The 15,976-nt window shown below is 46.5% G+C and overlaps 1 protein-coding gene and 1 non-coding gene across 4 annotated transcripts in view; both read right to left on the reverse strand.

The window, feature by feature from the left end:
* The window catches only part of Nipsnap2 (nipsnap homolog 2), a 38,175-nt gene that overhangs the window by 15,921 nt on the left and 6,278 nt on the right, over nucleotides 1-15,976 (reverse strand). For all 3 annotated transcript variants that reach the window (NR_172102.1, NM_001394370.1, XM_063271584.1), the window contains 5 exon segments: nucleotides 8,607-8,746; nucleotides 8,467-8,512; nucleotides 3,351-3,445; nucleotides 2,907-2,977; nucleotides 1,498-1,638 (listed from right to left, as the gene is read on the reverse strand). Coding sequence is in view for 2 of the 3 variants with exons in the window: in NM_001394370.1 (NP_001381299.1) it covers nucleotides 1,498-1,638; nucleotides 2,907-2,977; nucleotides 3,351-3,445; nucleotides 8,467-8,512; nucleotides 8,607-8,746 (493 nt within the window). In the remaining variant the exon portion in view is untranslated.
* Nucleotides 1,931-2,076, reverse strand: LOC120096123 (small nucleolar RNA SNORA76). The gene has a single exon (XR_005492149.1). It is a non-coding gene; the product is annotated as a small nucleolar RNA SNORA76 (small nucleolar RNA).

The following is a 15,976-nucleotide window of genomic DNA, read 5'->3' on the forward strand; positions in this document are numbered from 1 at the left end:
TTTGTTTTTTTGTTTTTTTTTTTGGAGCTGAGGACCGAACCCAGGGCCTTGAGCTTGCTAGGCAAGCGCTCTACCACTGAGCTAAATCCCCAACCCCCATTTTTAACTTTTTTATTCAGTTCCTTTTTGGTGTTGTTTTGAGACAAGATTTTTCTATGTAGTCTATAGGTGGCCTGGAACGTGCTATATAGACTAGGGTGGCTTTGGACTCAGAGAGATTCACCTGCCTTTTGTTACATCGTGTGCCACTGTGCCCAGCTCACTGCCTCTCTCTCAGACAGTGCTGGGTCACCTGTGCCAACACTCAGTGTTTATAGACATTCTCCTTCAACAAGGGCAGTCGCTGTCTATTGCGCCTGGTTCTGCACGTTCTTGAAAACAAAATGTTACCTGGGGCTGAGGATGTAATGTAGCTCAGTTAAAAGTGTTTGCCCATGTATACTGGGTGTGGTGGGGCACACCCGTGATCCCAGTGTTCAGGAGGTACAAGTAGGAGGATCAAGAGTTCAGGGCTGGGGCTGGAGAGGTGGCTCAGCAGTTAAGAGCACTGACTACTCTTCCAGAGGTCCTGAGTTCAATTCCCAGCATCCACATGGTGGCTCACAACCATCTGTAATGGGCTCTCATGCCCTCTTCTGGTGTGTCTGAAGACAGCTACAGTGTACTCATATAAAGAAAATAAATAAATCTTGAAAAAAAAAAAAAGAGTTCAGGGGGTTGGGGATTTAGCTCAGTGGTAGAGCACTTGCCTAGCAATAGCAAGCACAAGGCTTTGGATTCGGTCCCCAGCTCCGGAAAAAAAAAGAAAAAAAAAAAAAACCAAACAAACAAAAAAAGAGTTCAGGGCTATTTCAGAGACCTAAAGTGCCAGGGTAGAGGGTTACCTAGGGGCCCCACTGCTCAAAGGAGAAAGGGAGGGGGCATGGAGGAAGGATTGTAGGAGGGGGTGATAGGAGAGGGGCAATGAGTGGGATGTAAAAAAGAAAAATTAAATTAAAAAAATTCAGGCTATCCCTGGCTATATACAATTTGAGGCCTGCTTCAAAAAAAGTTATTTTGAAAACTATCAAGTAATAAACATTATACATAATGACTTAAATACAAAAGAATTTGGCAGAAGGGATGGGAAAGAGGGAAAAAAGTAAAACAAAAAAGACTAGACAGGGGTGGGGATGGAGGGCTGTGGGGATGTGGGTATAGAGGTATCAGGGTGTAGGGGTGTGGGAGGGTACAGGGGTGTTGGGGTGTGGGTAGCCGGGAACGAATCAAATCAAAATATAAGGTGGTTGTGGTGGTAGATGTCTGTCACCCCAGCACTCAGAAGGCGGCATCAGAAGAAGCTCAAGTTGGAGGGCGGCCTGGGCTACCAGAGACCCTGTTTCCCATCACTGCCACCATTCCTCAGAAGTAAATGTAAGATGCTAAACACACAGCGAAATGCTCGCTTCTGTTTTCCGGCCTGCATCAGGACGAGGCCCGCTTGCGTCTGCTACTTACTCGGAGTTGGTAGGACCTGAGTTCGTATATATTGGGGCCTGATCTCGGCACCGGCTCATTCCAGAAACTGAACTCCAACAGCAGCTGATTCTTCCTGGAGAGAAGCATGTCGCTTCTGGCCTTACGGAAACTTACAAATTCCTTTGGGTGAAAAAAAAATATGCTCATGAAATCTTCAGATACTTACTTAAAGAGATACTTTAATAACACCTGCATTCCACATGATAGAGTTGTAAACAAGACTGTCTTAGTTCTTTGTTTGGTTCCAGAGACAGGGTTTCTCTGGGTAGCCCTGGCTGTTCTGGAGCTCTCTGTAGACCCGGCTGGTCTCAAGGTGTGTGTCACCATGTCCAGCTTCCATTGTAGTTTTTAATCTATCACACTGAAATAATAAACTGCTAACTAATGCATTCGCTTTCATTTATTTATTTTAGCCTGTAACTAGCAGTTAAAAGGGCCACCTGCAACGGGCAGACAGCCCCAGGGCCACCCATGATGGGCAGACTGCCCGTTATGCGCCAGCTCCCCAGCCTGACCCCCAGCACCAGGAGAAGGTGCGCCAGGGCTCACAGGCAGCGCCTGCACTCACTCTCTAACGTCTCCCAGGTCTGTTGTTTGTTTTCAAAGATTCATTTATTTTACTTCCTGTGTATGTGTATGCCCCATGCATATGCCTGGCACCCACGAAGGTCAGAAGAGGGCATCAGACCCCCTGGAAATAGAGTTATAGATGGGAGTAAGCTGAAATGTTAGTGTGGGAATCAAACTTTGGCCTTCAACAAGAACGAGTCCTTTAAGCCACGGGCCAGGGTCCAATTCCCAGTGCCACATAAGCCAGGTGTGGAGGTGCACACTTACGGTGCCAGCATTTGGGAGGCAGGAGAATCAGGAGCTCAAGGCCATCCCTAGTATATAAGGAATTTAAGGCTAGCCTGAGCTGTATGAGACTATCTCAAACAAACAAATGAAACTTCAAAAAGAAAACAGTGAGTGAGTGGCTGAGTTGCTGCTGTTACCCAGGGCTGTGTCTACCATGCACCTTAACTGGCGTTTAAAGCACTGTCCCGTCTGTTGCAATGTGGTACCATGGAGGAACTGCGATTTTGACGGTATTAAAACTGTCAATTTCGGGTTGGGGATTTAGCTCAGCGGTAGAGCGCTTGCCTAGCGAGCGCAAGGCCCTGGGTTCGGTCCCCAGCTTCAAAAAAAAGAAAAAAGAAAAAAAAAACAAACTGTCAATTTCATGCTTATATACAATGAAAGTTCTACTATGAAGACGGACTAGTTTAATAACAAAAGCTGGTAACAGTGTTGCCATGAAATTCTGTGTAATTACACCCCATACACTAGACTGCATAAGCACACACACACACGCATGAACACACACATGTATTTTTCAAAATTGTTACCTGGTTTTCTCTGAGTTTATTCATGACCTCCGTGAGGGCTGGATAGCCTCCCTCATACCTCCAGAGGTGGACTGAAATGAATTTTAAAGGACAGTAGACATTTAGTGTCAATGTACTTATACCTTGACAATATAGGTGCATGCCATGTGAACACAGTACAGCACTGTAGTCTAACACATTTACACCACACGGACATGGTACAGTCTTGTAGTGTGCCCTGTATACACCCTTGAGTTATATTACAACGCTTCCATAACAGACCCAAGCATTTTCCTAAGAAGTCATTTTACAGTTAGTGACTGAAGAAACCAGCCATTCGATCCATGAAAGCAGAATGACACTTGAGAAGGACGGCAAGAACGAGCATCTAGTGACAAGCTCATGGAGTGTAAATGACGCAAAGCTGCGGGAGGAAAGGTATCTACCCCAGACTCTGCTTCCTACCGGCTTGATCCTGCTCGCCGTACCACGTGTTCCACGTGCCCACCAAGGTGCAAGGGTACTGCTTGTCTTCATGGATCTTTGGTAACACTTCTTGACTTAAAGAGAAGAGGCAGTGACACCAGTTAAACAGGGGAGGGATTTCCCCCCAAGACAGCACAGAAGCATCATCTGGAATGCACACCACTGACTGTGCTCCACCTGCCCCCGCAGCACATGCCTCTTGTGTTTTAGATCCCAGAGTATTATCTGCCTGCACGTCCGTGTCCCATGTGTGCCTGATGCCCACAGAGGCCAGAAGAGAGCATTGGATCTCATGGAACTAGAGTTAGAAATGGCTGTAAACCATTGTGTGGGCTCTGGGACTCGAATCCAAGTCTTCTGGAAGAGCACTGAGTACTCTTAAGCCACTGAGCCATCTCTCCAGCCCTCTCCAGAAGATTTTTAAGAGGACGTCTGGAACTGAAGTGTCAGCCACATTCTGTGTATAACAGCACCCAACTTATCAGCAGCTCCGGTTTTAACCCCAGGTTATCTGCAAGATACAAGCAACTCCTGCACACTGATAGAGGTATTTACAAAAGACCAAAGGTCCCGGGGTCCAGTTTGCTATTTTAGGAGAAAGAAAAAGGCTATTTAGGAATGGAATGTTTACAAAAGTCAAGTTCTGCTCCTGTCCATAAAGAATCAAAGTCAGGAATTAGACACAAGACCATGGAAGAGATCAGAGCGTGGGGAGAAACTGTCAAGAAAGAGGGGAGCAATGGGCAGCTCAGCAGAGCAAGGCTTTGGGAGCGGGCCGTAGGGGAAACCTCCCGACACAGTGGTGTGGAGCAGCTGGGGTCGCAGTTCTCAAGGTTCCCAGTATGACCTAACAGTGGGAGACCCAAAATGAAACATACGTGTGAAGCCGTAACTCCACTTGGCCAGCTTATGTGTCTCAGAGGTCTTACAGTAAACACAGCAGCCAATTCAGGGCCACCAGGAACAGGACTGGTTAGTACCTGAGCCTTCACAAGTCATGGCCATGTGTGACTTTTAACAGACATCATATCTGAGTTTAATGCCACAAAAACCTTCCTTTGGTGCAGACAAGGTCTCATGGAGCCAATAATAACCTTAAACTGGAGACAGATTCTTCCTAGGGACTGGCATTCTAGGCATGTGCCACTATGTCTGGCTATACAGAACGTTAATACTAGATCCTATCTCAAAAAGAAAAGAAACGCTACCTGATCAGTGTATCTGCTGACAGCACGCTGTGTCACCAGTGTATCTGGTGACAAGTGCTACATGCTGCTGTTTAGTGTTTTGTTTTTGCTTTTCTGTTTGTTTTGTTTTAGATACAGGATTTTGTTGTGTAACCTTGGTCAGCCTGGAACTTGCTATGTAAACCACATAGGCTTCTAACTTGCAATGATCCTCCTGCCTCTGCCCCTACCTGCCTTTGTCCCAATGTCTGGATTATAGTCATGTGCTACCACATCCACTTAACTTTGTTGTTGCTTTTTTTTTTTTTTTTTTTGGTTCTTTTTTTCGGAGCTGGGGACCGAACCCAGGGCCTTGCGCTTCCTAGGTAAGCGCTCTACCACTGAGCTAAATCCCCAGCCCCTGTTGTTGCTTTTGAGACAAGGTCTTCCTACTACTCATTCCTGGTTGGCCTTGAACTTATGACTTGTCTCAGACCCTGGAATTCTGGACTTAAAGGCATGCACCAGGGTGAGTACATTTTTTTTAAGATTTATTTATTTTATTTATATGAACTTCCAGGACCTCTGGAAGATCAGTCAGTGCTCTTAACCACTGAGCCATGTCTCCAGCCCCCGAGTACATTGATTTTTAACTGAATATCTGCTATTAAATGTGCCCAATATATAACCCAGGACTGCTTAGCAACGATGCAGATCTGGGGTAGGAGAGGACGAATTGAGGATGGGGTGTGTGTGTGTGTGTGTGTGTTCCTACTGGGGAGGAGTGACATCAGTATGGATGATCGAGGTGGGGACCAGAGAGGTAGGGGTGGGGTGGGGTGGGGGTGGAGCTGAGAGCAGGCCCTAGGCTTCTCAGCTACACAGACTCACATATGGAGTCAGCCCATTCTTTTGCAGGGCCCCACACTTGCTCTGACAAGCCCTGGTCTTATCTAGGCAGGGGCTGTGAGGCAGGCAGCACTTGTACTGAGAACTGGATGGGTGGGCGGGCAGAGCCTCCTAACAGAGGCCTCTAAAGGTGGCCTCTAAAGGCAGTTACCTTATGGGGACAGGCGCTGCTCAAAGTTTTATAGGAAAGGAAAACAAACAAATAAAAGTAAACCACAGGGTTGGGGATTTAGCTCAGTGGTAGAACGCTTGCCTAGCAAGCGCAAGGCCCTGGGTTCGGTCCCCAGCTCCGAAAAAAAGAAAAGAAAAAAATAAAAAAAGTAAACCACAGTGTGGGAAGAAAACAGAACTCAAGCAGAGCGAGGTAGTGAGAATGCTGGATTCTTTGAAAGAACAGAAGTATTATGGGACGTTCTATTTCAGTCCCGGGGGGAGATAACAGGCTGCTAAGCACTGCTCACAGCAGGTGACTATGATTCGCCTCGTGCTCTAGCAGGGTGTGATTTTATAGCTAGTTTTTATAACTGTGTGATGTTTGGAATTCTGGGGACTTTTCAGAGGGTGTATGAATGGTAGGACCCCCAAGAGGTGGGTGGGTTCTTGGCTGTTTGCTGTTGCTGTTGGCTCCTGCTTGTTAAGTAGCTGTGCTCAAAGAAGAAATGAGAAGAAGAAAAATTTAGATTTTCAAACAGCGAAGATCAAACTTGCCCCAAGGAACTGGGCACCCCTAATCAGCAGGAAGCAGTCTAACGATAACGTTGACCCTCTCTCCTCTTTCCTTCCTTCTCTCCTATCTACAGTTAGGGGATGAAAGGGTGGAAGATGTGGAGAAAGGTGGAAGAAAAAAGAACCTACAAAGTAGCCAAAGTCTGGCCACAGATCAGTCTGACATACTTTGGGGTGTCACTAGGGCAACAAGGGACATGTTGTTCCAGCCAGGAATGCAGGCGGAAATGAAGTTAACTTGTGAGTGGCTTGGACAGACTGAGAGGGAGGAGGAGGAGGAGGAGGAGGAGGAGGAGGAGGAGCTTACAGGGTACCCTGACATAAGGCACATGAAGAATGGCTGTTCTCAGTGACTCGTCTCCAAGAACCCAGGAAAGGGTTAAATATAACATGGCAGGGACAGGAGAGATGGTCATTTGGGGTGTGGAGTCTGAAGTGAGAATAAACACATTAAAGACATGGAAGACACACAGTCAGGACACAAACAGGACAAGAAGAAGCCAGGGAGCAGGGCACAAGGGATATGTCATTTTGTGAGAGAAAACTAAGAGATAAACATCTTTGTTTTGGTCACATTTATTACTTTAAAAGTTCACTAGTGGGCTGGAGAGATGGCTCTCCCAGAGGTCCTGAGTTCAAATCCCAGCAACCACATGGTGGCTCACAACCATCTGTAATGAGATCCGATGCCCTCTTCTGGTGTGTCTGAAGACAGCTACAGTGTACTTATATAAATAAATGAATAAATAAATAAATAAATAAATAAATAAATAGATAAATAAATCTTTAAAAAATGTTCACTATCATTTCACTGTTGTTTTGAAACAGAGTTTCTTTGTGTATCCCTGGCTGTCCTAGTACTTTGTCTGTAGATCAGGCTGGCCTTGAACTTAAGAGATTTACATGCCTCTGTCTCCCAAGTACTGGGATGAAAGCCATGGCCACCATATGTGGCCAAGATTTATTTTTATTTTACCTGTGTGGGCAGCTTGGCCTGCATGTATGTCTGTGCACCATGTGCATACAGTGTCTGTGAAGGCCAGAAGAGGGCGCTGGATCTCTTGGAACTGTTGGAGATTTAACTGAGAATGGACCCCATAGGCTCATATATTTGAATGCTGGTAAAACTGTTAGGGAAGGATTAGAAGCTGGGGCTTTATTGGAGGAGGTGTGTCATGGGGGTGGGGGGTTGAGCTTCGAGGCTTCAAAAGCCCAAGTCATTTCCAGTTAGCTCTCATGCTTGTGAATCAGGATGTAAGCTATGGGCTACCGCTCTACCAGCTACCTACCTGCCCATCTGCTTACCATGTTCCCATCCATGATGGCCACAGACCCACCCTCTGAAACAGTAAGCCCCCATAAGATGTTTCTTCTGTAAGCTACCATGGTCATGATTGCATAGCACAGCAACAGAAAAGTAGCTAAGACAGTTATTGTCTACCATGTGGGTACTGGGAACCGAACCCAGGTCCTCTGCAAGAGCAACAAGCGCTCCTAATCCCTGGGCCATCCCTCTAGCTCCTTCATGCTTAATTTATTGGAAAAACCTTAGCCAGACAGGGTGTCACTGTGTAGCCCTGGCTGGCCTGCAATGCACAGAGTTCTGTCTACCTCTGTCTCTGAGGGCTGGCATTAAAGGCTTTTCTTTTTTTTAAGTTTTAGAAAGAATTTCATACCACAGCCTGAGCTGCCCTCCAGCCGGGAACTCACTGTGAGGTCAAGAATGACTTTCGACTCCTATCCTTTCTGTCTTTACCTTTGTGGGCTGGCATTCCAGGCCTTGTTAGCAAGCCCACCCCAGGTCCTCACACTGACCTTTGGGGTGGCATGTTTACTTAGGGAAAAACAGGGGATGCCTTACTTGTAATACTTCTAATTGCTAACACTCCAAGTTGGCCAGTGAGGGAAGTTCTTTCTGCACCCAGGAAGGCCAGAACAGATTCAGGTCACAGATGGTCCCGATGGGTGAGCTGTGAGTGCTTAAAACCAAAGTGCCACTGGCAGTGTGTCCCTCCCCCTCCCTCCCAAGTGCCACTGGTGGTGTGTCCCTCCCCCTCCCTCCCAAGTGCCACTGGCAGTGTGTCCCTCCCCCAAGTGCCACTGGCAGTGTCCCCTCCCCCCATTCCTCCCATCTGCCACTAGCAATCCTTGCTGCCCCTCAGGCTAACCTTTGAGCACTCAGCTTTAGGGGGATCAAAGATTTCTCCTGTGCTATAGAGTGTCAATGGAGCCAACCCATATGAACGTCATTACACTCATCCCTCCCTCCCGGGATGATAGTCTGAGATACTCACCAAATTTTGTTGTAAGCATCTAGGCATTCCGGCTTAACGTTGTGAACTGAAACGAGAGAAAATGCAATGGTAGACTTAATGGACAGATGGACGGATGGATGGACAGATGGACCGAGCCGACCACCAGGACAGCTACTCACACTGTAACTTGTACAGACTGCTTGTCTCCTTTTTGGCTAGGAGGTTGGAGTGGGCGTCTTTTCTCGGATCGACCTTTCTGACAAATAAGGACTTTAGCCAGCTGTCTTCCCGAGCTCGGTGACCCGAGGACGTCACTCTCCTAAAGAAGAATAAAAACAGCGCACTGAATCTCTTCATGAGTGTGGAGGCTTTCAGGTTCTCAAGCACTGTCACACTCCCAGAAGCCTAAGTCCCTACCCCTGGGGATGGGGTGGGGGAGGCAAGCTGGGGAGAAGCAAGACGGGCAAGACACAAGGATAAATACGGGAAACCCATCATTAGAACAAAAGAAATGAAAAATGAAACTCGCTTTGTACACAACTAAAAAAAATACTGATTAGAAAATAGTCCTGGGGCCTTTGGCTCAGCAGAGATGCCAGCCACAGGCCTGGTGACCTGAGGTCAATTCACAGGTCCTAACCATGTAGCAGCAGAGAACTGACCCCAAGGGTTGACCCCTGACCTCCACTCACATTCACAAAAGAATGAGGGTACTGTTGAAGCTGGGTATAGTGGAGCACACGTGTAACTACAGCACTTGGGAGGTAGAGGCAGGGACAGCAGGGGTGTAAGGGTAGCCCTGGGGTCTATCAAGTTCAAAGTCAACCTGGGCTACACAAGACTGTGATGTCAGAAACCCAAAGGAAAAAGAGATAACTCTACACGCACCAATGATGTCCTCGATTGGAATTCTGAGATAAATTCAGTGAGAATTAACATCTTTCCCCTTCCTCTTATAATCTTGACTTTGTGATAAATGTGTGAATATGTATTTTATGTGTACAAATATGTGTCTGTATGTTTACATGTCTATATTTACATGTAGAAGTCAGAAGACAACCTTGGATACCCTCAGGTCCTCCCCCTCACCCCCTTTTCAGTACTAGAGACTGAATTTAGGGCCTCACAAATATTAGGCAAGTGGTCTGACCCACAGCCCCAGATTGCTTTAAAAAATTCTTTTTTTTTTAGGGTGGGGGGCAGGGTCCCATTGTATACCCCTGGCTGGCCTGGAACTCTATATAAACCAGACTTGCCTTGAACTCACAGAGATCCTCCTCCCTCTGCTTCCCAAGTGATGGATTAAAAGTGTACATCACCTGGCCCAGTCTGGTTGGCTTTGTTTGTTTGAGACAGGGTCTTTTGCTGGCTTGGAATGCAGGAAACAGCCCAGTGGGACTGACCAACAAGACTCAGAACAGCTTGTCTCTGCTTCCCTAGTGCTGGAGTATAGGACCTGCCCCACCTGACTGTTAAAAAGAGAACGTGGGGAATGCTGGGTGTGATGGCCCAGGCCTTTATCCCAGCACGTGCAGGCAGTGGCAGGCAGATCTCTAGTTCGAGGCCAGCCTGGTCTACAGAGTGAGTTCCGGGACAGCCAGGGCTGCAGAGAAAACGTCTTGAGAACCAAAACAAGAAGAGTGGGTTACTCTTCCATTTGACTTATTACGTGTCAAAGCTGTTATGGGCTAATGCCACTGTGACAAGGACAGAAGGTGTCTGTCCCACATAGTTCCGTACTGACTTCCTCACTTTTGTGCTCTCTCTCTTTTATTATCCTATTTGTTTGTTTGCGTGGATGCATCTAAGAAGTCCGTTCTCTCATTCCGCTGTGGAAGACGGAAACTCAGGGCGTCAGGTGTGGTAGTGGGTACTTTACCTTCTGGGCTGTCTCGTCAGCCTGCTTCGTACGTACTTCAAAGTTTGTTATGGATTATTCTGTGTTGGTGTATGTGAATGTAGGGGTGTGTGTGTGGTGTGTGTGTGTGTGTGTGTGCCTGTGTGCCTATGTGTGTGTGTGTGTGTGGTGTGTGTGTGTGTGTGCCTGTGTGCCTATGTGTGTGTGTGTGTGCCTGTGTGTGTGTGTGCCTGTGTGTGTGTGTGTGGTGTGTGTGTGTGCCTATGTGTGTGTGTGTGTGTGTGTGCCTGTGTGTGTGTGTGCCTGTGTGTGTGTGTGTGTGGTGTGTGTGGTGTGTGTGTGTGTGTGGTGTGTGTGTGTGTGTGTGTGTGTGCCTGTGTGTGTGTGTGTGTGTGCCTGTGTGCACGCTGGCCTCATTCTTGTACAGTTTTGAGTGCAAACACGTGCGTGCTTCCAGATAACACACCTTAGACCTTAGAATAGCATCTCATCTATGGAAAAGGCCTAGAAAGTTGTTTCTGAGGTCTGCAAATACAGCTCCATGGTTAAGAGGACCTGAGTTGAACCCCAGAGTCCACATTAGGCAGCTCCAGGGCACTCTGTGGGCACTGCGCTCACTTGTACACGCTCACACACAGCTACATCGATAAAAATGGTAAACATCAAATATTAGTTTTTTTAAAAAAAATCCTCATTTTATTTTGTTTAAATTTTTTTATTAATTTCTATTTACATAAGTACACTGTAGCTGTCTTCAGACACACCAGAAGAGGGCATCAGATTCCATTACCAATGGTTGCGAGCCACCATGCGGTTGCTGGGAATTGAACTCAGGACCTCTGGAAGAACAGTCAGCACTCTTAACCACCGAGCCACCTCTCCAGCCCCCAACATCAAATATTAATTTTCTCAATCCTCCAGAGGCTAAGGCTGGCAAATGGAAAGCTTGAGGCTAGCCTGGGCTACATAGAGCTTTTTTGTTTTCCTTCAAAGTCATACAATGTTTGCTTCTATCATCAATCCATTCTTTGAATACAAAAAAATAAACTTATTTTGAAGAATCTGAGTGAATGATAGCACATTTTATTCCAACAAAAAATTAAAAATGTAATTTGTATAACTTTTTTTTTTTTTTAAAGACAGTCTTTGGCTAGCCTGGACTTCCTTATATAGACCAGGCTGGCTTCAAATTTGTGGCAATCCACAACAGGTGTTTATCCTCCAGTACAAGCGTGTGTATCACAACACCCAACTTGGTTCTGTTATATGAGACATGGTCTCACTATGTGGTCCTGGTGGGGCCTGGAATGTGCTGTGTAGACCAGGCTGCCTTTGAACTCAACTCAGAGACCCACCAGCCTCTGCCTCTTGAATGCTAGGATTAAAGGTGTGTAGCACCATGTCTGCTTTTAAGTGTTTCAAACACAGAATCCTTTTTTTTTTTTTTTTTAAGTTTGAGAAGAGATGGCTCAGCAGTTAAGAGCACTGGATGCCAGCACCCATATGACAGCTTATACCCTTCATAGAGCTAGAACTCTGGCTTCAGGGACCCTGAAGCCCTTTTGGCCTTCCTCCATGGGCACAGGCATGCAAGTGGTACACAGGCACACATGGAATGCATATATATATATGTATGTATATATATATGTATATGTATATATGTATATATATATACATTTTTTAAAATAATTTTTCTAAAGTTTTGTTTGTTTGGTTATATCGAGACTCATGAATGTGTCTGAGGTAATCTGAATACTTTCTTCCCTATTCTTCAAAGTACAATAGATTATTCAGACGCAAAGGAGGCCATGACTGGGAAGACAGCTGGTTGGCAGGGGTCTTGCAGCCGCTCAGAGGAAGCACCTGTTCCAATGGCTGTCTCCTCACTGAAAGCAGGACAGAGACAGCCACATGGGCAGAGGGTGTGGTGAGAAACTATGTGGTTTAGATGACTGGAGTCATCAAATCTTGACTGCACCAAGACTATGCTCACACCAGGAAAAGCCAACAGATTTTTGAAGGATCATTTCCCCTCCTCCTTTGGGAAGTTTGTGGTATTCCACTGTCACAGTCTTTTGCTGCTCCTCTCGTTCACCTTTACATAGGACACTCATTGAAAGCACTCTTGGGTGGGACCTCTGGCACCAATAGTTGGCTTAATGATCATCAGCCCCCGTCCTGGTTCCCCTGTGAACTGTACACAGTGCGCAGAATCCATCCTTCTGGCCTATGCCTCTCCTCAGGCAGACAGGCCAGCTAACTCTTTCCACAGCCTTTGTTTATCTTTCCAAAAACTGGACTGTCTGGCCAGGTGGTGGCGGCACGTGCTTCAAATCCCAGCACTCAGGAGGCAGAGGCAGGTGAATCTCTGTGAGTTCGAGGCCAGGCTGGTCTACAGAGCTAGTACCAGGACAGCCAGGGCTACATAGACAAACCCTGCCTCAAAAAACCAAACCAAGCCAAGCCAAGCCGGAATGCCCTCTCTAGATGCTTTCCAAAGTGTCACCCCTAGCATACATCCTGGTTCTGGTTTTCATGGACTTACTCCAGGCTACAGAAATGGTGGGAGGCAACCTCATCTTGACTCCTGGCCACCTGGCCACGGTCCAGTTGTAGAGAGACTTCGGGGTGGTCATGTTCAACTCTGCTTCATGCCCACTATCAGGACCTGTGGTGCCCAGCACTTACTTGCCCAGGTCTCCTGGCCCCACGATCAACAGGAGCCTGCCTTTGAGAGTGGCAGGTCTGTGACCTGCCCACCCAGCTTCTTTTTCCCACGTAAGTTAATAGTTTAGGCCAGGCATCATGCACACACCAAGTATTCCAGCACCAGGGGGGCGGAGGCAGGATGATCAGCAAGTCTGAGGCTAGCCTGAGTCTATCTTATAAACAAAATATTTTATAGATAGGGTCTTACTGTGCACCCCCAGCTGGCCTCAAGCTCTCAATCCCCCTCCTTAGTATCCGAAGTTAAGATTACAGGTGTGCACCATCATACCCAGCCTGGAACATACCACGTTTTAGATGTTTGTATGACGCTATGATGTAGCAAATGGCAGACCTATGAGTGATGGGGCTGGAGATGACGCTTCAGTGGTTAAGGGGACTCGCTCTGTAATCATGAGGGCTGGAGTTTGGGTCCCAGAATCTGAGTCACAAGCTGGACATTCCCTAAATATGCCTAGGACCCCAGCGCAGAGAGAAGTGGAGACAGGCCTGCTGCATCCAGCCTAGCTCAGATGCAAACCCCATGTTCAGGAGGGACTCTGCCTTAGAGTGAGAAGGATGGAGGAGGGCACCGGATGCCCTGTTCCGGACGCTGTATGTGAGCACATAAGCAAGCGCATGTGCATGTATGTGCACCCATGTAAATTCAGGGGCTCATGAAGCCTCACCTACTAGACAAGGAGCCACTGGTAACCAAAGCCTGCTAGAGAAGGAAGAGTCAAGTGTTGTTTTCGTTTGTGTTGGGTTTGGTTTTATTTGTTTTTGTTTATGGAGACAGGGTTTCTTTGTGTAACCCTGGCTGTCCTGGAACTTACTCTGTAGACCAGAGATCCACCTGCCTCTGCCTCCTGAGTACTGGGATTAAAGTTGGACACCACTACAGCCATCTGAATCAGTTTGTTTTGTTTTGTTTTGTTTTTCGGAGCTGGGGACCGAACCCAGGGCCTTGCGCTTGCTAGGCAAGCGCTCTACCACTGAGCTAAATCCCCAACCCCCAGTTTGTTTTTTATAATTTTTTATTTAGTTAATATTTTGAAGATTAAAAATGATCTCAAATATGAGTGTTTTGCCTGCATGTGTATGCATGTATACCATGTGTGTGCCTGGCGCCTAAAAGGATTCAAAAGAGGGTAGCAGATCCCGGGAACTAGAATTATGGATGGTTGCAAGTACCATGTGGGTGTCAGGAACCCATCCGTGTCCTCTGCAAGTGGTTTTCACTACAAGCCATCCCTCTGGTCAGCTGTCTGCAGGCTGGCTCCAGTGGGAGCTGTTTGGGTGTTACTGGATGGGGCACAGTCAGGTGCATGTAGGGAGCACTAACTGAACTCAGTAGAGTGGGAATAAAAAAGATGTCATACAGTCGGGAGGACCTCGGGGCCTGGGTAGAGTGGGAAGGGGGAGATGATAAAACACACTGTACCCTTGGGCTAGAGAGACGGCTCAGAGGTTGAGAGCACTGACTGTTCTTCCAGAGGTCCTGAGTTCAATTCCCAGCAACCACATGGTGGCTCACAACCATCTGTAATGAGATCTGGTGCCCTTTTCTGACATGCAGAACACTGTGTATATAATAAACAAATCTTGAAAACAAACAAACAAAAAAACACCACTGTACCCATATGGCAGCTTACAACTGTCTGTAACTCATCTCTGGGAAGCTGATACCGTCTCCTGACCTCCAAGGGCACCAGACACATGGTACACAGACATACATGAAGACAAAACACCCATATACAAAAAAAAATGAAGTAAAATTTTTACTAATTAAAAAAATTTTTTTGTATCTGTTGTAAGAGGTTAGTATTTAAAAGTATGGGCTGCGCTGTGTGGCAGTGCACACCTTTAAGCACATCACTAGGAGGCAGAGGCAGGCAGATCTCTGAGTTTGAAACCAGCCTGGTCTACAGAGTGAGTTCTGGGACAGCCAGGGCTACACAGAGAAAGTCTGACTTAACAAACAAACAAACAAACAAAACCAAGTGTATGACAAATTAAGAAAAGAACACCTAGAACCTAGCTGGGGCTGAGCCAGGAAACTGCTTTAAGTTTGTGGCTAGCCTGGTCTATTCTGTGAGTTCCACACCATGCTGGTCCAAGGTGTAGACTTTGCCTCAGTAGTAATATAACCCAAAACTGAGTTTATTTTCTTCCCCATCACCAACACTTACTGAGCACTTCACAGTATATCTGCTTACTATTTTTAGATCTAGTCTCATGCAGCTGAGAATGACATGAGATTTACTATGCAGCTGAGGCTAGCTTCGAACTCTTGATCTTTCTGTCTTTGCCTCCACAGTGCTCACACTCAGGTATGTGCCACCATGTCCTACTCCAGTTGGTTTTAAGGTATCCTTCCAAAATGCAGACAAGCATGCATTATATATGTGCAAATATGACTAGTTTTTATTGCATAAAATGCTTTCTACATGTGAATCTAAGAATTATTCGCAGACTAAATATAGAGCAGAAAAACCCAGCAAACTTTTCTCTTCTCCCTTAAGGCTCAAGGGTATTAAGAGTTAATAGGGACACATTTCTTTCCATGGGCTGCTTGAGGTCATTTGCCTAAGTCATCTCATTAGAGCCTCAAAACAGCACCAAGGTAGGTCTTGGGATGACAGACAGGCTCAGAAGTTTCCAAGAACAAACAACATACAAAATGTTTCTACTAATCGGGGACTTCTCCCAAACCTACATCTCCGGCTGAACCTGTGAGCCTGGCTTTGAGGGTCAAACTTTGAAATCTTGTTTAAGTGTCAGGTTTAGCTGACAAACGCTGATATGATATGCCCAGTCCTGGGCACAGGATGCGTGATACGTTGTCATCCAGTCTCTCTCACTGTCTAAGCCAAATATGGAGAGAGCTATGCCAACAGCTGCCAGTGATCCAGTGATTGAATCCAGGAAAGGCCTGGGTTCTTACTGACAGACACAGACACACATACACACACAGACACAGAA

The sequence above is a fragment of the Rattus norvegicus genome, chromosome 12 (assembly GCF_036323735.1).
Source record: "Rattus norvegicus strain BN/NHsdMcwi chromosome 12, GRCr8, whole genome shotgun sequence".
Taxonomy (NCBI): domain Eukaryota; kingdom Metazoa; phylum Chordata; class Mammalia; order Rodentia; family Muridae; genus Rattus; species Rattus norvegicus.